We start from the raw sequence: 23771 nt of genomic DNA on the forward strand, positions 1-23771 counted from the left end.
TTTGTTGAGTTATCGTCTCCCATGCTGCCTCCTATATAAACTATATAATAGAATATATATTGTATTATTATTAATGTTCGCCTATGTTGCCCAGACACAGTTAGAATATATATTGTATTATTATTAATGTTCGCCTATGTTGCCCAGACACAGTTAGAATATATATTGTATTATTATTAATGTTCGCCTATGTTGCCCAGACATAGTTAGAATATATATTGTATTATTATTAATGTTCGCCTATGTTGCCCAGACATAGTTAGAATATATATTGTATTATTATTAATGTTCGCCTATGTTGCCCAGACACAGTTAGAATATATATTGTATTATCAATAATGTTCGCCTATATTTCCCAGACGAGCGTCTGCATGACGACGACAACCTCCTCCTGCGCGTGGTGGAGGCCTACTGTGCTTCTGCTGCGACACGGCCCGCGCCTGGTGAGTGTACTGCAGTTCTCTGATAATTCAGTGCTTCCCAAAGTGGGCGATAACGCCCCCCTGGGGGCGGTGGAAAGATCTGTAAGGGCCTTTGGAAAGATCTGTGTTTAACCTTTCTCTTTCAAAATTGCAGCAAACTAAACATCAAGAAAGAGGCATTTGTTTTTATATGTGTCTGTCGTTGGGGGGGGGGGGGCTATGGATTCATTGGGGAGCCAAGGGGGGCGCCAGCCTGAAAAAGTTTAGGAACCTCTGTGAGTTATATGCTTATGGTTAACTTATTAATGCTGCCTTACAGCAACTAAAGTTTCTGCATCTATAATGCATAAATCAAGTTCATAAAGCAACACGTCAAGTTCATAAAGCAGTACATCAACTTCCTAAAGCTACACGTCAAGTTCATAAAGCAACACATCAAGTTCCTAAAGCAACACATCAACTTCCTAAAGCAACACATCAAGTTCATAAAGCAACACGTCAAGTTCCTAAAGCAACACATCAAGTTCCTAAAGATTTATTCTAGTCACTGTTGTGTCAGTCATCGTAGTTTGTGCTGAGGCCGCCGTCTCAAGAGAGGCACAGTTCATACTATCGGTCTACCGAAGAATTCTTGATAAACGGTGTCAGCAAATATGCTGTTGTCAGAACTTGATCACTGAGTTCAGTGATACATCAACCTACGAGTGCCTAAACGTGCGAATTTTTCCAGATACGAAAAGGAGGCTCGCGAGTTTTAGCCTCCGCATACAAAAATGTCTCTGCTTACGAACCGATCATCCGTTTGGAATCATAACGCATTTTTAGCGCATTTTCTCTTTATAGAAAAAATGCACTATTGTGCTCGCCATGTCTGTCTGTCCGTCCGTCTGTTCGTCCGTCCATGACTTCACGTTTTCGTCGACGAGAAAATGCGCTCTCTGTCACTCATTGCAGTGAGTACTGAGTTATATTTTTTATTGTTCGCAGCATCCTTTCTCTACTCGCATAATGTGGCCACTCCATCTGAGCGTGAGATCGCTGCAACATTTCCGGTATTATTATTTTCTGTTTTGCCGTAACATATCCGTTTTTTTGTATTTCATTTCTATATTCCGTCAGTCAGACATAATTCGGTCGAATGCTTTGTCGATTCTACAAAGATTTGGTGAATGATATGCTTGGGACATCGGATATTCGGATTAATTGATGATTTTTTAATTCAATATTTATAACTATGTACGTTCTTTGTTATTGATTACATACAACATAGAAATAGGGAAAAAAGGTAACTTCTGGGATAGTGTGGCGCTCATTTTTCACCTTTAAATTATTTCTTTTTTTTAAATATTGTTTCCACCACGAACATTTCCTTATACAAACGCTGTCACAGAACGAACCAAGTTCATCGGTATATGGGTTAAAGTATCACTGTATCTTATATGAAGATTTGTTGTAGTTTCTGGGGTGTTCTCGTTTGTAATGAGGTGAGAACCAAAATATTCAAAAGATTTGTCTGACGAGGAATAGATACAATTGTTTAAGGGCGGCCGGTGACCACCCTTTCATGCTTGTAATGACGTAACCTAATGATCCCTGCTTCAGTGATATGTGTTTCTTCTAAATTCAAATAGTTTTTAAAACTGAGAACAATTGAGCTGATTTTGCTTGGAAAACGCTTACAACGTCGGACGTTGCCATAATTATGGGTGCAGAACCACTGAACCTCCTACTCGCTTAATTACGTATTTACGCTTAATTTTGTTTGCTCAATGGTTACGATCACTGGTCTACAATTCTTTTCATCTGTACATCAGTCTTATGATTTACAAATGTAACAATCGTATTGAATCTCATTTTAATTTTTCTTACCTATCTAAAATTTTTGCTTAATTCAACTTCAGTAAATTGGCTCGTTCGCAGCTGCTCGTTTTGTGAGCCACGAGTATAAATAAAGTCCTGTGCTTGGGTGAACAATTTAACTGGGAGACGCAAATGACTTGTGAGGTTAATACGGACTGCCTATACAGTCGAGTGGCATACCGTTTTCCATTGGTTGCAGAGTACCAAGAAATTAGAAGTGTTCTTCATTATCATTATCAGCATTATATGTAAACAATTACAAGAACATAGGCTTTGTCAGAGGTTACATAATGCGTAGTCTACACGGTCACTTTATATTTTTGTACGAGTTACTCTAAGCACACTAGTAGCCGCTGTCAGCCACTGAGCACACTGTACGAGGTGGTCGCTATGTCCAGTCGTCTCTTTCTCCTTTTGCGCGAAGAGATTTTAGTTTGGAAAATTGTTCGTATCTTACGCTTTAGGCTTTCGCCTTTGGCGCGAAGAGATTTTCGTTTGGAAAATTGTTCGTATCTTTCGCTTTAGGCTTTCTCCTTTTGCGCGAAGAGATTTTCGTTTGGAAAATTGTTCGTATCTTACGCTTTAGGCTTTCGCCTTTGGCGCGGAGAGATTTTCGTTTGGAAAATTGTTCGTATGTTTGGCTTTAGGCTTTTTTCTTTTGCGCGAACTATAATGAACTATAACTATAATGAACTTTCTCCTACGTTTGGAAAATTGTTCGTATCTTTCGCTTTGGGCTTTTGCCTTTTGCGCGAAGAGATTTTCGTTTGGAAAATTGTTCGTATGTTTGGCTTTAGGCTACAGCAGCATACGCAGCGACCCTGAGGAGCTTTCGCCCTTTGGTGGTCAGCTGCTGCTGGGGGGCACGTCACGCCCTGCACACGCCTGGTGTTGCGGCCTCGCCATCAACGCCATCAAGAGGAACGTTAACAACTTCAACTGATTTCAACTTATTCAACTTCAAGAGGAACGTTAACAACTTCAACTGATCTATGTTGCTTTAACGCATGAATCTTTTACCGCGTGCGCTTCAAAATATTTCATGATGTTTACGTGTAGAATAATCTCGGATGATTGACAACGAATTGTTAACTAACCAAGGAAATATTACCTTACTAGATCCTTATCTAGTCAGCGTGTGCGCTAATAATGGCCAGTAGGTAGTGTTACTGAAAGAACCTTTACCTGAGTGCGCTTCGAAATCCTTCATGGATCCTACACGCATGGATCCTTCGGACGTGTAGAATAATCTCGGAAGATTGACAATGAATTTTTAACTAACCAATGAAATAATAACTTATTAAATCCTTATCTAGTCAGTGTCTGCGCTAGTAATTGCCAGTAGGAACTGTTATTGTGATCCTAGCTGCCAGACGCGTGAGCTGGGGATGACATTTTTTGTCTGCATAAAAAAATGTCTCAGAATAATTGATTAACTACTAGCAACCCTCTCTTCAACAAGCCACAGACTTGCAGACCCAAGCATTGAAAGCCAGCCAGGAATGATTTGATATGATTATCTTCCTATCTTTCCATTAGAAAACATTTTTATGAAAAGAAAACTAGCAAATTTTCTTCTGTTTTACTAAGTTAAAAATTTTGTAGACACTCATTGATGAAATCCTGCGCCTGTGAAATGAACGCTTCTCATCTATTGAGCCTTGAGAATTCTAGAACTGATAGCGGTATTTTCTTGCTCATTATTTTCCCTACCAACGAATTTCTACGTAACGATAAGAAGCTGAAAATTCATGAATGATCAGCTGGAATAAATATTTGTTTCGTCGTTTTTTTATCTCTGGCTGCATTAGATAGCATTAGTGTTTTTTGTGAGCCAAAGTTCCTCTACTCTATGGAAGCGTTATTTGTTTGAAACTTTTAAGAGGCTTGTAACTTTTTTGTGCTGTTCAGCCATGTACATGAATGTTGTGATTTTCGTTCAATTCTAATATTCTTTTCTTAGTCACAGCTTTATTATTTATCAAGAATATTTCATTGGATGCAACAGATTGATATCATCCATTGCTTAAACTATATATATCCGGGCTTCCTGAATGTTGATATTTCAATAATCACCTACGTGAAGTATGCCTACGTGAAGTATGCCTACGTGAAGTGTACCTACCTGAATTATACCTACTTGAAGTATAGTATAACTACGTGAAGTATAGCTACGCAATTTTTCACGTAGGGTAATGACGACGAATTTTCGCCAAGTAGAGTTGTTCGCTGTGCTCGCTGACTCGCGTATAGCTCCGTATTAGTGAGCCGCGATGTTTGTGACGCCAAGAGGTGCCAGTCGACCACGTAGAATAATGAACTAACGACGAAGAATAATGAACTAACGACGTAGAATAATGAACTAACGACGAAGAATAATGAACTAACGACGAAGAATAATGAACTAACGACGTAGAATAATGAACTAACGGGGCAATAACCACCATCCTTAGCCGGAAAAATTACGCACGCCCTATCTACCTACAGAGAGGAACGTTAGAATTTATTCTTGTTGCCTCAAAACTTTAGTGATTGTTCCTGAGTTTGAAGCTTTATGATGGTTTTACATTAAAACGCAAAGATTTAATTCGAAATAATTCAGATTTCTGTGACGTTTACTAATAATATTTTAATCGACCTGAAAATTATTGAAAATTATTAGTTTTATTACTGCCTTTGGCTTCATAAATTCTTCGAATTTCATAATTCTTCATAAATTCTTCGAATTTATGACAGAGATTTTCGTTACATAAATTCTTCGTATTTATGACAAATGCAAGAGGTTATCAGCTTGCGACGTATCCAGGGCTAATCTTCCCGTCTGTCTTTGTTAAAGCCATGCGCAGTGAACAGCCGCGACTGAGGTGAGAGATTCGTAGTGTTTGCCTGTGTTCTCGTCGTACGAATTAACAAGAATGAATTGTTATTTTGTAGCATAACCTTTGAAGTTGCGTCTGGCAAACAGGGCCTATACTTTCAAAAAAAGGTTAAGAGATCGTAAGTTCATCAGCCAATCATTGACGTCCTTTCAAGCAAAATCAATCAATCATAGACAAGAAAATAGAGCGTAAGTACTTACGTTCACTTAGCGAGTTTTGAAAGTATGACCCTGGTCTCATTTCTTTGTTCATTTGTTGATTTCACAAAATAAGATGTCACCAGCCTACCATTTTCACAGACCTTGAAGTTGCAATTTGGTGATCTGGCTTTTATTATTCACTTTTATTTAATTCGTATTAGATTTTTTTTTGCTCGTTGTCGTTCACACTTGATTTTTTTCAAACATATATTTGTTTCCTAATCCAGCCTGTGCTCATGGTGTAAACACTCTAATTTACGAGATATTCGTGTTTTCAGAGTTTGATTGAAGTGTGTTTTCGCCTATATTTTATCTGCCGCCGGAAATTTTTGAGCCTCATGTGGTTGAGGACATACGAGTCCCTCAGTATTTCTCCAGCATGTCGAAAATATTTACCTATTCATACACAATTTTCATGAAAGATCCCTCGTCTTTGGCTCCTGTTTCCACGCCTTTGAGCCTGATGTTTAACCCTCTACCGCCTGACACGAGTAACCGGAGCAATATTGTCACGCGCCTACTTCCCAAAAAGGATACGTTCCAGTGAGCGCAAAATGACTTTCACTGATGTTTGCCGCCACGTACGACAACTTTAAAATGTTCTCTGTTGCGTACAAACGTCCTCAGGTTGCTACACTCAATAGTTTACGTATAATTTAAGGGGACCGCCCTAGCTAAAATTTGAAAATTTTGAGTTTTTCTGTTTCTTATCTCATCTTAAAGGTTGTTTTCTTGCGCATCGAACGGTATAAGTATCGTCCCTGTACGTCGAAAAATGACTTTGTGACAGCTCCTCAAAGGGAGGCGGGTTTTAGGTCCCTTAACAAAACTCTACGAGGATAAATGACGCGCTGGTCACTCCACAAAGGAAGGCCTGGCATTAAGCAGCCAATCATGGCACTAAAGTGGGCATAGTCTTGTTTGAAAGAGCACTTTCTTACGCATCGATTGGTGGTACACCCATCTATGTACCTCCATTTTCTACTGCACCACGCCCCATAGAACGGGGGGTGGGGGTGGGGGCGGCCTTAAGTAATTCCTAAGGCACTAATTACGGGGCGTGACTACTAAAATTGCGAGCTGAAGCCAAACCTCTCAGTGCCCATCATGACAGCGACGTGAAAGGTGTGCAGCCAGTTGCTCCATACCTTCTTGAATGGTTTAAGGCTAAGTTACGGTATCTTGGCTGCGTTGCGACTCTTTTATGTCTATTTAAGTGCCGCGCGGGCAGTCTTTTGGCCGTACTGTAAACCTCATACTGCTCTCACGGCAAATCTATCTCCTCCTACAGTTTTCAAGCTACAGCAATGAGACATATACCATTCGATTCGTAAAGACCAGGCCTATCGACTCTAACATCACTTTTTTGAATTTCGGTCTGGTTCGTTTTTTATATGGGGGAGAAGGGGGGGGGAGGGGTGAAAAATGAGAAAAAATGGGAAAAATAGAAAAAAACGCAATAAAAAAACTAGTTGGAAAATGAAAAAAGTGATGTTAGAGTCAATAGATATGGTCTTTACGAATCGATTGATACGTGTCTCGATGTTGTAGGATGATATTTGTGGGAGGAGATAGATTTTCTAAAGTACCCCTTTTTAGCCGTTTTCTATGAATTTCACGTTTTCTATCAATTTTTTCGAAAAATTCATAGGAGCAAAATGTTTTTTTTTTTACATTTTACGTATGTATGTGAAGTTTCATGACAATCGGATAATAACTGTAGAAGTTTTCGTATGCTAGGGCGGTCCCCTTAAGTTGAAAGTTTAACTTTAAAATGTTCTCCGTTGCGTACAAACGTCCTCAGGTTGCTACACTCAATAGTTTACGTATAATTCAAGTTGAAAGTTATGTTCCTGGAGAGTGACGTGCGGCGGTAGAGGGTTGACTGTAAAAGTTATCACCGGTAGCTCCCTATCCTGGTCACATTATTTCAAGGGGCGTGTCAAGCACGAATGTAAGGTTAGATTAGCACGATTTGCTTTTTAGCGCATTTTCTCATTTATGGAAAAAATGCACTATTGTGCTCGCCATGTCCGTCCGTCTGTCTGTCTGTCTGTCCGTCCGTCTGTCCGTGACCTCAAGTTTTCGTCGACGAGAAAATGCGCTCTCTGTCACTCACTGCAGTGAGTACTGAGTTATATTTTTTTATTAGTGTCTCTAGAACAAACTGAAATCTTATTGAAATTCAAACCCCTATATACGAAATTATACTTATTTTGTGTGTGCTTTGTTGTGTGAGCAGTGTTAAACCTGAGCAGCGTTTTTGTTACCAATCTTCTGAATTTGAAAAAAATTACGTGATATTCTCTGCAGACGCGATCCCGATTCGCTATACTGAGAAGCTTTCAAAATGAATGTAGTCTCCAAAATTGGAACTGGTGCTCGTTTTTTCGAAATTCAGCAACAAGTTTTAATTTATTTGCTCGGTCGTCAAAAAAAGCCATGTTTTGTCTCATTCTCGAGTTTTGGTTTAGATTATTTTGATGCCATCTGACGACTTCGCATGGATGAAAGTTAGACACCTTTATCAATTATGTCTAGTGCTAAACTTTTACAAAAATATTTCAAGCAATGTTTGATGTTTTGACGACCGCAATACTTTAAGTTGAAATTTTTTAGATGTTCTAACTACCCCTAATTCGCAGGAGCTGACAGCTCCTACAGTCGGGACCACGACGTGCGACTGGACCCAGCCTCGCCTCCTGATGCGAGGTGAATGTTTATGGGCAATAAATAAGAGCATAAATGAATTTTCCGCCTTATTTGTGCCATAAATGTGCACTCTAGTGTCCTCAGAAAAGCGTTTGCTGCATTGGTCACTATCATTGAACGATATAAGTCGTCGACAAAAAAAGTTATAACATAAGTTCGTTGACGACATAAGTCATCAACGAAAAATTTCTCATTTCTCTAAGCAAATGCAAAAAGATAAATTGGCAATGTTGCGGAGTTCTCAATTGATTTATCTCATTAGCGTGGTTGCTGGTAAGAAGTCTGCTTTATTATTGATATACAATGTTTATTATTGATATACAATGTTTATTATTGATATACAATGTTGTGTTTCAAACCGATTAAGTTTTTCTAATAGTCGTTTATCTCGAGAATTCAGCAATAAGTTGATTATGAGACAGTGATGTATGAATACGAATTTAATGAAGTTACTACCTATATCAAGACAGGTCTATACCTATTTAAAGCGCTTTTTATCCATTACTATGATCAAGGTTGTCATTTGAAGGCAGCTTCTGTACACTATTGCTGATCCTGTCAATGTATAAAATGGAATTGTATTGTTTATTCGATATTGGTATTGTAGAAAAGAGGCTTTCTTTTTGTCATCGATGATAATTTCCAATATTTTAAACAATACTTTTTGTTATTTATTGCTAATCAATTGAATATTGAAAAAATGACTTTATTCGTTACTGCTACTCAATTGTTTTTATTCATTAATGCTAGTCAATTGTTTGTTTATTCTAATCAATTGTTCCTCGATTATTGCTGAATGCTGAGTCACCTACGTGTTGAATTCTAAATGTTTCATATTATTCAATTCTAAAGTACTATTTCAGAATAGATATCAGATTCAACAGTCAACGCTTCCATGACGATAGCTTTAACGATCTGGCGCATCATTTCTGATTGGTGGCATATTCGATTAGCTCTGTATTACAAAACAAAATCACTCCGTCGAAATTAAAGGAAAGTTCCAACCAGGCCACTATAGTTATGCTTGCTGAACGTTATGACCGAACGTTCTTACATCTGACAGAACATATGACGTTTTTTTTAATAAGCCTGAAATTTACCGATCACTTGGCGGATTTTAGTGAAGTCGGCCCGCGTCAATGCCAGCCACGGAACATGGATGCTACGACATATTAGGGCTCTTTCACACATTTCTGAATACGTCTGTGATGCAATTAATTTCTTAAAAATTATTCCAGTTATTTTTTGTTAGCGTCCTTGAAACTAAAGTTACGTTCCCCTTTGCAGAATGTTGATTGAGGTGGAGCACCTGAAGTCGGAACTGAGTCGCCTATCGCACGACCACAGACAGCTAAAGCAGCAGTTCGAGCGCGAAAGAGCCTCTAATAAATTCCTGCGCTCTGTCGCGCAGCAGATTGTGCCACCACCTCCCCTTAACTGATGAAGCCGTCCTGTTGTTGTTAGTTGCCCGGGACCGCTGCTCGGGGACCGCCCGGGACCTATATCAAGACAGACCCGGGACCTATATCAAGACAGCCCGGAGCCTGCTGTTGTTGTTAGTTGCCCGAGACCGCTGCTCGGGGACCGCCCGGGACCTATATCAAGACAGACCCGGGACCTGTATCAAGACAGCCCGGGACCTGCTGTTGTTGTTAGTTGCCCGAGACCGCTGCTCGGGGACCGCCCGGGACCTATATCAAGACAGACCCGGGACCTATATCAAGACAGCCCGGAACCTGCTGTTGTTGTTAGTTGCCCGAGACCGCTGCTCGGGGACCGCCCGGGACCTATATCAAGACAGACCCGGGACCTATATCAAGACAGCCCGGAACCTGCTGTTGTTGTTAGTTGCCCGAGACCGCTGCTCGGGGACCGCCCGGGACCTATATCAAGACAGACCCGGGACCTGTATCAAGACAGCCCGGGACCTGCTGTTGTTGTTAGTTGCCCGGGACCGCCCTGAAAACTTTTCGGACCTGCTGCGAGCCGTCCTGCTCGCTAGGTTCCTCTTCATCTTATGCGTTATTGGCAACTCTAGTTTTATAATCTGATCAATATAGCTCATTTTGATTGTTACTTGTGTGCCTCGAGCCTTCAGGCTCCCTAACTAAATCTATCTAAGAGGCTAAAAACATCATGGATTTCTATGTGATAGAAGATTTACGTTATTGAAGCATATTCGGCCTGAGAGAGACGTTGTTTCACTCAGTATACCTGCTGAAAATGCGTTAAAATTATATTGCAATAAATCGATTCATCTGTGTTGATTACACAAGCTTTCATTGATTTCAATGAAGTATTTTATTGGTGCTAGTGCAAGATTAATTATTAAGTTTTGATTCACTGATTTGATACCTCCGCTGTTGCCGGTGTGGACGAGCGTTATATTCTAAGAGCCTTGCATGTGCACGACGACAACAAGAAAGCTTTAGTAGAAGACTGTCACTTATTCTGAGTAACATTAGAATGTAGTTGTCGAGTCTGTTGAGCCTTTATGATATATCGAAATCAAAGAATGAAAACACTGTACAAAATCGAAGATTCTTCCGAAACTTGAAACATTCCAACAAACCTTATCCGTCATTGGCGCTCTAACATGTTTGGCGAAATTGGCACGTTTCTACGCAAGCTGATCTAACAGAACTAAATTCTTTCCCAATTGAGACTAGCTTAACTAAATAGCAACATGAACAACGACTCAACTTTAATGAACTGCCAATATGATGAAAGTTGCATTTGTGATACTTAGTGCTTGCTTTCGTTATGGATGACTATTTATTAATAGCTTGTCTGATCACAGTTCAACGTGATCGTTTGAAAGTGCTTCCACCGTTCGTGCCTCATAAATTTACCCGCTGTGCAACTGTTATTATTGTAAAAGTTTATTTTACTAATGGACCAAACAATATTAAACTATAAATATATTATTTTTTCTCCCTATTTGCATTTTCTGGAGAGGCTGTAGTTGAGTTGGTCAATGATTGCCTCGCTACGTTCAGCAATGAGTGAATTTGGGATGCTGCAACACTGCTCGGGAAGGGAGAGGAAGTGTCACGAAGAGTGTACGCATATTTAATGTTATAATAATACGAATAATTTAGCTCCGATCACGTTAAATATTGATTTTGAAATGCATATTTTGATGTGCCAAGGTGATTGATTGTGTTAATAGTTACAAGTACAGAGTATAATTTGGACTCAAACGGCGAGCATCTGCATGCAGGGATAAAATAATTGTAACAAGACTGACAATTGATTAAAGGCGTGGAAATATATTTCTAGTTCACTGAAAATCGAAAGAAATTTCTACTTTCATAAATTATTTTTTATTTATAGCGAAACGAAAATTTGTCAACAATAGGAATAAAAACATCGACGTTGAGTCGTTAATTTTCATCACAAAATGAAAAAAGGCATCTGCACACTAATGATCAACCCGCCTTGAACAAGGATCAAAGAAACGCCTTGAGTTTATGCACAAGAACTATCATTCAAGCTTGATGTTAAACATGAACAACGAAGTAAAAATGTCATACAAATGAAGAGAAACATTTTGTGTAAATAAATATAATAACCAATACCATTGACATGATATAAATACAGGACTAGCTGCTACGCAAGTTTAAGCAGCACGCTCAGGAGTGTTAATCATTTGGCTCTCATTTTCATTACTGCACATGAAAAATGTTTGAGTCATCAACTCAACAACTTCAATCTTTGCTGGAAAAACGAACGCTTTCAGTATCGCGTCATTCAACTTTAATTCAGCTACATAAATTTTCACGCAGTAAAGATGTAGTGTCTGATGAGCTGGTGCTAATCAGAACTGGCATTCCATGCAGCAGTGCTTCATGATAAACAGCAGATAACTTCAAAATCGGCACTTAATAGATTTTAAGAAGTGAGGTATAATTTCGTCGCAGCGATTTCGTAATCGTCGCAGCCAAAAGACTTGAAACATTCTCAACCTGAAACAGTCACGATAATCAGGCAAACACGTGGCGATACCCCGGAAGAACAGACGACAAAATAACATTGTTTTGATTCAATTTTTATAACAATATAAACTCGCGTGTCAATTTCAAATAACAATATAAAAATGTCGCAGCCAGAAGACCTGCAATATCATTCTCAACCTAAAAAAAAAACACGATAGGAAGTCAGGAAAACCCTCGTCAATCCCCCGGGAGACCAGACGACAAAAATAACATTGTTTTGATTAAATTTTATAACAATATAAACTAGCGCGTAAATTAAAAAAAAAACCTGTAGAATCGTTCCAATAGGACAATGGACTTTTGGAAGCTTGTGAGCACGGATGCGAAATGACATTCAAGAGTCAAGATTGTTGCAACTTAATGCCGATATGAATATCAAGTGCGTCGTACAAGCAGTTGAAGGCAGTGTCAAGCCTGAATAGTACACACAATGTAGGTAATGCCGGGATGCGCTACTGGTTAAAGTTATCAAAGGAGTCAGCTCTTGACGCATTAAGCTTATCAATAACAAAGCCTTGACGCTACGACGCAGCACGATCGTGACGCAACGTCTTCAGCGCTACGATGCAGCACGATCGTGACGCAACGTCTTCAGCGCTACGCCGCAGCACGAGCCTGAGTCGCGGCCACTAAACCTTCCTCCGTTTGCTGTGTGGCGCGCTGCTCGCCACGGGGCTGCCGCTCTTCGAGTCTCGCCCGCGCTTCGGTCGTCGAGGCGTCGTCTCGTCTGCGGTCTCGTCTGAAGTTTGGCGACTTGCGCCGCTTCGACGACCCAAGGAAGAAGGCGTGCTGGACCCTTAAATGGTGATTATGGGATTTATCTTTTAAGCTCAAGATTTAATTATGGAAATGTCAGTTAAGTAGGGAAGAGAATCAAACACATGTTAGATACGTATAAGCCTAGCTGCCCTTGGTGCAAAGTTTAATGCTAAATTGTGCACGTTTGAACAGAATAAAATGCAAAACCTTGAGTGCATCAGCAGTAAACTCTCATGAATCATTCATAAAATAGAATGAACTAAAACTTACCAAAACTATAAGGTAATAGCCAACAAACGAACAAACTTTTCACTACATTGCTAATATTTAATAGATATAAAATAATCACTAGTCATAAAGTCATTAAATAATGGTAGTCACTCTCATATTTAAAAATTTTTTAACAGGCTAAAATTAGAATAAAATGTCCCCATTACAGTTAATCGGCATTCACAATAATATCGCAATTGGGCTCAGTAAATCCGTTGTACAGGCACTTAGAAGCTGAATTGGCCCACTCACCTTCCTTACTTTCATTTGAGACTCTATTGTAGGCCCGCTGCTTGGGAGTGAGCAACTCCGACTCCTTGCCGTTGACTAGGCGACCAGGGCTGCTGACTGCGGCTGTGAGGCGAGAGGAGCAAGGGGATTGATGTCGTGATGAAGACAGTGACTGATTGCGAGAGGTTATGACTGCTAAGGCTGAGGAAGAAGAAGCAGGAGTGCCTTTGCTACTGGCGCCTATAGTGTTGGCGGGAGGTTGGGCGGTGGGCAGGCTTACAGATGGAGTCAGTCTAGATTCCTTAAGAGTAGAACTTGCATCATTCAATGGAAGTGACTGCAGTTGTGGTGTGGATGTGTCAACCAAACGAGTGTCAGATGCAAGTAAATCTGAAGGTACATTAACGTTTTGTAGATAATCACTTGGTAGAGTGAATTCTGAGCCGTCGGTGATCGGGAACTGCAGCTTGTCAGAATCCTCCTGTTAAGACAGATGTGTTTGAAATTTTGTCACAGCTTTATAGAAATAAGAATTGAGGCTTTAAATGTCAATTTCATCCATAAAATATTTGGAAAGTGAGTAACTACAAATAAAAAATGGGAGATCAAATTTAGAAGAAAAGAACTTATTGCCAAAGATGAACACCATTTAAACTCACCAATGCTGACAAATCATATAAGGTACGAAGTTTATCCCATATAATTTGTGAAGAAACTTCTGTGTGTAAAGATTCACTCAATTTAGAGTGAATCATCAACATCTGAAAGTGTTTGTTGATACCTGAAATAATGGAGAGACTTGAGTGAATTAATGCATTTAATAGATTTTCTGATGGGCTAAATATATTAATATATTTAAGAACCATTGCACTCAAACTGACACTAGATCAAACTCATTTATCTAATATTCAAAACAGATTGAATATTCATTCGAATTTTGGAAAATACAAAATATATTTATCATAGACTTATCCTACAGAACATCAAATAGTACACATTTGGCCTTAATATACAGTAAATTCATTAAATCATACTGACTTGTTCATTTATATACATAAAAAACCTAATTCAAGTATAGGATGGTAGTCAATGCATTTCATCAGATTATCAAAATATTTCACATTGCATAAAAAATAGTAAAATTACTTATTTCAGAGAAGCTCACCTATTGGTTTGTGTCCTGTCATGGCATGGAATAACTGAATTTCATTATTAACTGTCCACTCAATCATCATTTCTGGCAACCTAGAATATCTTGCAAGGGAAAAATAAATTAATAAGCAGATTAATTGAAAAAAAATCTGAAAATGGACACATAAGCTTGCAAAAGCCTCTTTTAAGACACCTAATAATTTAAAATGAAACAAAATAAGTTCAACATCTTACACCAGAAAATTCAGGAGTAATTGAAATTAAGAATTTCAGGAAGTACCATTTCAGAACATAGCCATACTATTAAACTATTATTTCCATATTTAACAATTATTGTATAAATGACTCATAAATATTCCATTTTTAATCAACAATAAATTTAGAACATCATCATCATGACATCCCCCAAAATCTATGTTGTATAGTGGACTTGAAACAACCCATGTAACATATTGTAACTACGTACACTCAACCATGAGGCTATTAAACAATATAATTTGTATCGAGAAAATTGAATTAAAAGCCATTGAATTATCAACTCAGAAATAATATTTTTGCAATTTCTTAATTGCAAAAATATCTTAAAACAAGTATTAAAGCAAAAAACTATCAATCTAAACAAAGCCAACATGATGCTCCAAATGAAATAAGTGAAACAATTATGCTCAGGATTCATAGGTGACATGGAACCCCCCCAACAAATTAGACTTTTTAGATAATTATGTTCACAATTTAACATTTCAAATAGTAGGTATCACTTAATTAATATTTGAGATTTTATTTTCCATGATACAGCTAATGTTTGATTAATTTAACCAACATACAGTTTCAGTCTTGAATTGATTTTAATGACTTGCATGTTGCATTTGAAGTTAATAGAATTATATCAGGCAGTAATTTTAAAAATAAATTAGGTGTCAACAATCCATAGTAATACAGCAATCCCTTGATTAACGCGGTTGATAAATCCCCGAGTTTTACCGTGTTAAGCAAAACCGCGCTAATCAAACTTAAGAATATATGGGAATAATTATAATGAATCCTCAAAAATAGCAAAGGAAAGGAAAATTATGTAGTTTGATAAAAGTGAGCAGTAGATATGGCAGCGATCTTGACCAGTTGAAGGAAAATTCATAAAGTAACAACATTTGGCGAATTTTTCCAAAAGTCGTAACAAAAGTAAAAACATAAGATCTAATAAGCAAAAAGTAACACTTTTGTTACGAACGTAACACCTCTGGCTAGAGGCGGGAAAATGATGCTTTGTGAAAAAAAAAGTCGCGCTAATCAAAACTGGCACCGCGTAGATTAAGGGTAGGTCGCAAATTTTTTTTCCGCGTTAATCAAAACCGCGGTATTCAAAACCGTGCTAATCAAGGGATTGCTGTAGTACATTTGGCTTTTAATTAATGCTTTAGGAAATGTCCTTTTTCATAATGTTAGCAGAATTGAAATTTACCATCAAATGGGGTAATAAGGACGGGCAGGATAAATTGGGACAGTCGTCACACATTTTGTAGAAATGTTGTACTAGCAGCTAAACTAATCAAAATATTGTAAAACTAAAAATAGTGGCGTAAAGTTCAACATTTTTACTATCTATGTAGCATAGAACAAGTTAGGACATCATACATTTACTACCTCTAAAATATCCCTGAAATAAATGAAGGCTTTTGGAAAAGTACCTCTGCTAAGGTCTGTAGCAAAAAAAAATATTCACCATATTTAAAAATTGTACTTACATAAAAGTTGCATGCAGGTGTTGGCTTAAAAACGTGATTGATGGAATTTGCATATCTCATTCCAAAAAGAAAATCGCGGCCATTTCCACAGGATGGGGTAATAAGGGACACCCCTAAAAATGCATTTACAGAAGGTAGAACCTCAGTTAGCAAAGGCTCCAGTTAACCAAAAAATCAATTAACAACAAAAAATTTTGATTACATTTAGCAAAAAGATTTCACTAAACAAAAAATTACTGCATCATTGGTCATCACAAAACAAAGCACAGAATGTCATAGATAGATTGTGCACTGGGCAACATAGAATAAAAAGTAATTAACCTAAACTATGATATATTATTCCAAAATATATGATAGTTGTCAATAGAATAATACTTTCTCTTTCAGGTATGTTTTTTACATTATTTTTTTATTTTGTTATAGTGAATTCACTTGACTCAATTAAAATGGTCCAAAATTAAAAGCCATCCTGTAAGCATACAGATCCGAATAAATGCTATACAGCTGCTGATTTGAAGCTTGCAGTGGACAAGATCATTGTCAATGATCAATGACATGTCCATGGATACAGTAATATCATATCAATAAGAGTAATGTATGGATATATAATATCATATCAATAAAGGAAAAACAAGTAAAAATCACAGAAAATGTCATTTATCTTAGATCCACATCATCTACAAAGAAAGAGGAGGACTTCAGAGTACTGTTAGTAATAGATGAGTACACTCTGCATGCTTCAAACCCTAGGTGGAAATAATGCAACTTCAGAGGGATTTGTTTATCTGTTAATGAACTCTGCAGATGGCTTAGGCTGCAAAAATTGCCTCTAAATCTGCAGGATGCACAAAATTAATAATGATTCAAAATTAAATTCACAGCATAATCAAAAAAGTGAAATCTGAGTAATGTTTGATGCATCAAGCCTGGAATATTATTCAGGTGAATGCCAGATGCACCAAACAACAGAAGCTGTCATACCAGGAGCAATTCATGCTTGTCGACCATCGTATTGCTCCAGAAACAAATATGTGGTGAAAGCAATCTGTGTGTGTATACCTACCACAGAGCCCAGGCTCACGGAAAATGAGATGGTGCATAAACAACAGCAAGAAATTCCTTTGAAACTAAATGAATTGTTTGTTCAGATGTGTTTTTTTTATAAAATAAGAATGTGTTGGGAACTTGGGTTTTGCTCTCAAGACTCAAGCCTGTCAAATAACATTGCTGTGCTGTTACGTGTCTATGTCATCAAAACTTTATTTTAATTTTCAGATGGAATCATGGCTCAAAGAAAGTGGAATCATGGCTGGCAAACCCATAAAACCACAGCTCAAAAAATCAAGATGCGGCTTGCCAAGTAGATATATTCTGTGCCTGTCCTGATCCATCCAACATACCGGAAACCATACTATTTTTGCTTGCAGTCTTTCAGATTTGCAATAATTTCAAAGTAATCTCTAAAATGAAATAATTTCAATCCAAATGTGTAAGCAAGATCTTCTAAAGGAGTAAATTTTCTTGCTGATGCATCACCAAAGATCTTTCAATACACACCCACTTTCTGCACCCTGGTCCATGTCCAAACAAAAGTGCAAAGATCAAGTTAGATATTTGTAGGTTTGTCATGAGGTTATTATTAAGAACATAATTCTTGGCATGGATTTTTATTTCTCATTTTTTGCAACTTTGAAGGGTAATTATATGAACAAACAAACATTAATAAAAATAGCTTCAAGAGACACATCACATGACACATGTGAGACATGACAATGTATCAGCATTGCGTAAAAGTCTGTAAAGATGATGTTGCCATACCATTACGTTGGGAATTTCTGATAACATTTATGTCTAGACATATTTTATTTACTAAAGATTTTGCACTCAAAACTATTTTCTATTAATTAGAATGATGAAATTATTTCTGACTCCTTTCATTAATTGTAGAACCTTTGATAACCCTATCATTTGACACTAATATTTGTTTACTTCATATGCCCAATTTCTGAGGACTGGGTTATATAGCTAGGACTTATAGGGAATATAGCTTATGTCCAGACGGTCTATGCCTCTACAGAAGGTAAACAATGTTCCCATGAGATTGATAAGAAATATGTAGAAAACTTCTTTGAAAATAAATGTCTATATTTTTATGTTCACAAAATTTCCATATCAAGGAAAATCACAGACTATTGATTGATAATTAAATGCATATATGGCATATTGAGTATTATAAGTTTTCTGTCTCTTGTCCCTTGACAAAATGCATCTGCGCGCTGCGCGGACGCTTGCAGGCCTGGGCATGGTGCAATTCTATAGGTTATTCTAAAGAACCTGGTCTTATGTCATTTTGAACCGATTAACGCTTCTTTACGGACCAATCGTAAAACACACCTTTGCTGGCAAAAGCTTTCACACTTCTGAAGAGAGGTGAGCTGACAGCTACACTGGCCGTGGGTGGGCCTTATTTGAATTTGAATGCATGCATTGATTTGAAATCCTATTTGCATAGTATACAAGTCATAGAGCCTAAAATTTTAATATCTATGTAAAAATGCACGTTTCTGCATGGATTATAATGCTGTTAACATTAACAAACTTTGAACTTTCTCTGATGCAAGAAATACTTGCTTAAATAATTTTACTTTCAATATAAGCGACTGGATGCAACATTCGGTTTGCAAGAACTAACATAGCCCTGAACAACAGTAATTTCGATTGATGTTAATCTCTAAATTAAAATGTATTTAGCCAGTATTTCTAGCATCAGACACTTTCAAGTATTTCAATGCTAACAGCATCAAAATCCACGCAGAAACGTAAACTTTTAATAGGTTTTACACTGAAATTTACGCTCCTAGTCCAAAGGCACTGAGACCGATTTCAAATCAAAAATGACTAAATTGAATCCATCGTGCTTTCTGGCACCTTCTCTCACAGCTGATTGCAGTTCCAGTGCATTTTTTAGCTTAAGTTGCCAATACGTATTTAATGTAGTTTTCCGTAGTTCCGTTGGTACAAAACTTACAAAACAACGTTGAATTATTGATTGCTAATTTCTTGCATTAGTTTAATTTTTATGATTCAAATTAATCATAGAAGTTGTATCTCCATGATTCCATGCTGAATTAATATTACAAATAGAAGGTTCACATACAGGCTACAGTGATACAGATGCCAGTGCTGGCAGCGGCAATGAAATGAACTACTTTATTGTTTAGTATCTTGACTAAAAATATAATAATATTGTATTCTATTTAGGTCCGGTCTCTTAAAGTTTTCCAGCAACATATTTTCCATTACTAATTATTTAAATGTATTAACTTGTGGTGCAGTAAGATATTAAATTGTTTAAATTCTAAACAAAGATTATGCTTCCACATCCAGATGCTAGCGCCAGCAGTGGCAATCAAAGAAACTATTTTATTGTTAGTATATTTACTATATAACTAACAATACAACAATAACTAACTATAATAACAATATATTGTTCTGCTTAGGCACAGTCTCTCAAAATGTTGCAGAAACACATTTTCCATTACTAATTATTTACATTTATTTGTTTGTGGTACAGCGAAATATTGAATTTTTTTTGTCACAGTCGATGTAGCTACCACGTGTTCTTGTGTGTGACGGCACTGCTAGCCATATGTAAACAAAGCCACAGTAGTGAAGATGGGACCAGTTTTGCATTGAAATGGATGGTTATTTGTGAATAATATTTTCGATTGTGATATTATAACATATTTCTGATTGAGAACTAATTTTGATTGTGATATTGACACTTGACAGTAGTATCAACATTTGAATATCGAAGTTCTAACATCATGAATTACGAGGTAAAAGTGTAAGGACTGAGCAGAGCTAGAATCATGGCTGAGGCTTAACCGATGTCATTGTAATTTTTTACGTCATTGATATCATTGTGGAACCAACATAAGTAACTAAGGAATTTCCCAGTTCAAATATTTATTGATTTATTACTATCAATTTCGAAACTCCACATATTTCTAAAGGGAGTTGTGATGAGACCATGGGATTGAACTGTTGAGTTTAGACCATTGCAACTTGCAAGAGGGGCCCAAGGGCCAAGGGCATGGGGCCTTGCAAAGTGTTAAGACCGCTGCATGGCGGTGGACCGCCATAAGTACCTCTCTTCATAGAATTCCACTATGGGCCCGGGTATGGTCAGAAGTTGATCCAACTGTGCGCACTACGCAGCATTGGCTTAAAACCTCATAATGCATGGGAAAATTCCTGAAAACATACATCATCCTGATTCCTGAGTGCAGCACCAAACCAATTTATGTACTTTTTTCTATGCTTTACAATTAGGGCAATAAAAAAGTCATCTTATTAGACTAAATAGAAATGTTATTCATTTCAATACTGAATCTTGAAAACATTATAAATCTGTTAGAATGTTCAAGATCTCTCATGAAATCTGTTATTGTCTGTACAACTGTGTGTGAACTTGTGAGCTGTTAGTGACTTAGTGTTTTGACTGTTTTCTGTGTAATTTCAAGAGAATCGTTCCTTATACTTACGATTAGTTAATTCGTATACAACCGTATACGAATTAAGTACCGTAAACTGGGGTAATTTTGACCACTTTTTTTTCAAAATTATGCCATTTTTTTACTAGATAAGTTAAACTTCAATTGAAACATGCAAAATACAGGTCTATACTCTAGCTTTACTCACCATAAATTGCTGGCTCCTGCCTCTTATAGTTTTGATGTAATTTAAAAAAAGTGATGGTCTTTGTTGCCCCAGCTCTTGGGGTTTCCTTGACATGGTGGTAAAATCAATTTTATTTTTTGGTAAAATAACTCCAAATAACTCCATGCATTGTAGTAGAACTCTTCTAGTTACATATGCAAAAGCAAAAATTTTAGGCAAGTGTTATAGTTTGCAAATGGGGGGCGCCACCCCCAAATGGGCAAAATGTGACCATCTAAAGGCAGCTGTGACAGGGTAACATTGACCGGTTTGGAAATTAAGTTAAAATTACCATATATAAGACTCTGTAGAGTCTGAAACACGGTTTGGAAATTAAGTTAAAATTACCATATATAAGACTCTGTAGAGTCTGAAACATGAAGAAAAAAACATTAATAGGTGTATCAAACATAAAATATGTTATATAGGTACCTATGGTAATTTTAACTTAATTTCCAAGCCAGTCAATGTTACCCCGTCACGGCTGCCATTAGGTGGTCAAAGTTACCCCATTGGGGGGCAGCGCCCCCCATTTGCAAACTATGACACTTTTCTAAAATTTGTCTTTTGCATCTGTAACTAGAAGAGTTCTACTACAATGCATCAAAACCTGGAGTTATTTTACCAAAAAAATAAAAAAATTGGAGGGGGTACTCTGACAGGCTTTAAATAATAGCTCTTTTTTGTGGGTCACATTTTTAATTTTTTAACCTATTAGATATGCAAACTTTTTAAATCTTTCTATTGTGTTACGTAGCCTCAGTATTAGGCCTTTGATGGCCATTGACAAAATTTTTCTATGTCGAATCATTTTTGAGTTTTGGGGGTTTTTGTTAAAAAAACGAAAAGTGGTCAAAGTTACCCCGCCGGTCAAAGTTACCCCATTTTACGGTATACGATTGATCATCCCGCTAGATTATGCACCGTGAGCAGGAAAGAAGCTAGGTACCTATACAATTCAGTAGCACGTTAGCTCACGTGTTATGTACTTCTGCTCGTCTGAACTCTGAATTGCGTGTTTAGTGTGCATGATGGAAAACTCTGCCTAATGATTACTTAATGAAGTTTAGTTCATTGCGGTCAACTTAAGAGACAAATTTTCAACTAACTAATACTTTTTATAAGTCTAATTTTAATTGTTGAGTGAAAGGTGCAGCCCGTGCAGGCATACAACTTCCAAGTGATTACGTACTTTATAGAAACTGAGCAAGTTAGCGTACATATTTTAAGCCTTTAAAAAGTTCATTTTTTGCCTCAAATAACGATGTTGGTAGAAAAAGTGGTCTTGGTGGATCGAATATATGAACCTTCGAAATTAGAATTCCATCCTATCTTCACTAGTCGTTTATCCGTAAATAATCAGTTTATGCAATGAATACCTATATTCTAAAATAAGGAAAGTATGGGTAAACTTCTGCAGAAAAGATTAACGATTTCAATAATGCCAACAACGTTTTTGGTACCACAGTAAGTCAGTAACCACATAAAATGATGAGATAGACTTGGTTTCTTTTATTGCAATAAAAAAGCCATTTATTAAATTATGTGGCAATCCAATTCTACAAATTGAAATATTTATTGACAACATAGTGACAAAGCAGAGAGTTTTTTAGACTCTCCTTCAAGTTCATTTTTGAGTCCTATAAGTAGACCAGTAAAGTATCATGGATACCAGCATTATCATACTTATGAAATTGGTTTAAATCTTGAGTTATTGAGGAAATTGACCACCCTGCAGAGAGTGGATGAATACATTACAAGATCTTTGGTGACGCTTCAGTAGCAAAATTTACGCCTTCAGAAGATCTTGCCGACACGTTTAGATATAAATTCTTGCATTTAATATATTCGTCAGTCTTTGGCCAACTATTTAAAAAAAGTAAGGTTTCCGGTATGTTGGATGGATCAGGATGCAGTGAAGCTTGTCCAGAAATCAGTTGCGATGAGTTCCCGCCAAAAAAATGCAAACATCAAGTTTACGATTACGTAGTTGCGGTCAAATTAGAGTGATCAGACTGCATTATCACATGTTCAGTTGACACTTGCTGTACAATCGGATTGTTTTAAGGGTAAAATTAGTTATTTGGGGTAACACGTGCATGCAACCTTGAAAATAAGTTCGTGGCTTGTAAATAGTTTTTCATTACTCAGTGTCAGCGTAAATGGCTTTTCATTAAAAATTACCCGGCGACGCTTAGGGCTTAAAAACCCATATATTGGCGATGCTGCATCCACCTTCTGCACCCTGGGAAATTGAAAATGAACTGATTCCAAAAAAGCTCTGGTTTGCCACTTTGATTGACAATATTAGTGTACCATCAAATGGGGTAATAAGGAAGAGTTTTGAGCATTGCATTTTTTGTTAATATAATTTCTTACAATGAAACATTTAAGAAACAAGTTTGTGCTCATTTTAAAGACCTTTGCAATTGCAACTTACAAGAAATATGGTATGGCTTCTCAAAAAAATTACTAATGCTATTTTTAAGGGAACAGGCATACTATAAGCGGCTTATAGTATGCCTGTTCCCTTAAAAATAGGTGCAATTCTACAGGTTATTCAAAAGAACCTGGTCAGACCAGATTCTTTTGAATAACCTGTAGAATTAATAATAACCTGTTCCTGTAGAAGCGTTTGGTTCAAAATGACATAAGACCAGGCTGGTCTTATGTCATTTTGAACCAAACGCTTCTTTACGGACCAATCACCGCACCGCGGTAACACACCTTTACCGGCAAAAGCTTTCATACTTCTGATACTTCTGAAGAAAGGTGAGCTGACAGGCTGACAGCTACACTGGCCATGGGCGGGCCTCATGGTGGC

General features: G+C 37.3%; 1 protein-coding gene and 1 long non-coding RNA gene across 3 annotated transcripts; one reads left to right on the forward strand and one right to left on the reverse strand.

Annotated features, from left to right (window-relative positions):
- The first annotated feature begins 364 nt into the window (after positions 1-364).
- Positions 365-9778, forward strand: LOC108676992. The gene is made up of 3 exons (XR_001931214.1): positions 365-443; positions 8007-8073; positions 9361-9778. It is a non-coding gene; the product is annotated as an uncharacterized LOC108676992 (long non-coding RNA).
- A 1769-nt stretch (positions 9779-11547) lies between these two features.
- On the reverse strand, positions 11548-16244 carry LOC108676991 (chromatin modification-related protein EAF7-like). 2 transcript variants are annotated; one of them, XM_018165135.2, is made up of 5 exons: positions 16226-16244; positions 14497-14585; positions 13991-14112; positions 13353-13812; positions 11548-12867 (listed from the first exon to the last, which is right to left on the reverse strand). In XM_018165135.2, exons 2-5 carry the CDS (start codon positions 14564-14566, stop codon positions 12701-12703), a joined length of 819 nt encoding a protein of 272 aa, XP_018020624.1. In that variant the 5' UTR covers positions 14567-14585; positions 16226-16244; the 3' UTR covers positions 11548-12700. The 2 variants fall into 2 exon arrangements, with proteins under 2 accessions (XP_018020624.1, XP_018020625.1); XM_018165136.2 differs by lacking the exon at positions 16226-16244 and having other exon boundaries at positions 13362-13812.
- Positions 16245-23771: the final 7527 nt, after the last annotated feature.

This window comes from Hyalella azteca, unplaced genomic scaffold (genome assembly GCF_000764305.2).
Source record: "Hyalella azteca isolate HAZT.00-mixed unplaced genomic scaffold, Hazt_2.0.2 contig8071, whole genome shotgun sequence".
NCBI lineage: Eukaryota > Metazoa > Arthropoda > Malacostraca > Amphipoda > Hyalellidae > Hyalella > Hyalella azteca.

Excerpts from the sequence above, each read along its gene's own strand:
- LOC108676991 (XM_018165135.2), bottom strand. The coding sequence starts at position 14,566 with ATGATGATTGAGTGGACAGTTAATAATGAAATTCAGTTATTCCATGCC. Across the intron at positions 14,113-14,496 it reads GACAGGACACAAACCAATAG|GTATCAACAAACACTTTCAG; the intron begins GTGAGCTTCTCT and ends CCATTATTTCAG. Across the intron at positions 12,868-13,352 it reads CTCAAATGAAAGTAAGGAAG|GGTCCAGCACGCCTTCTTCC; the intron begins GTGAGTGGGCCA and ends TCACCATTTAAG.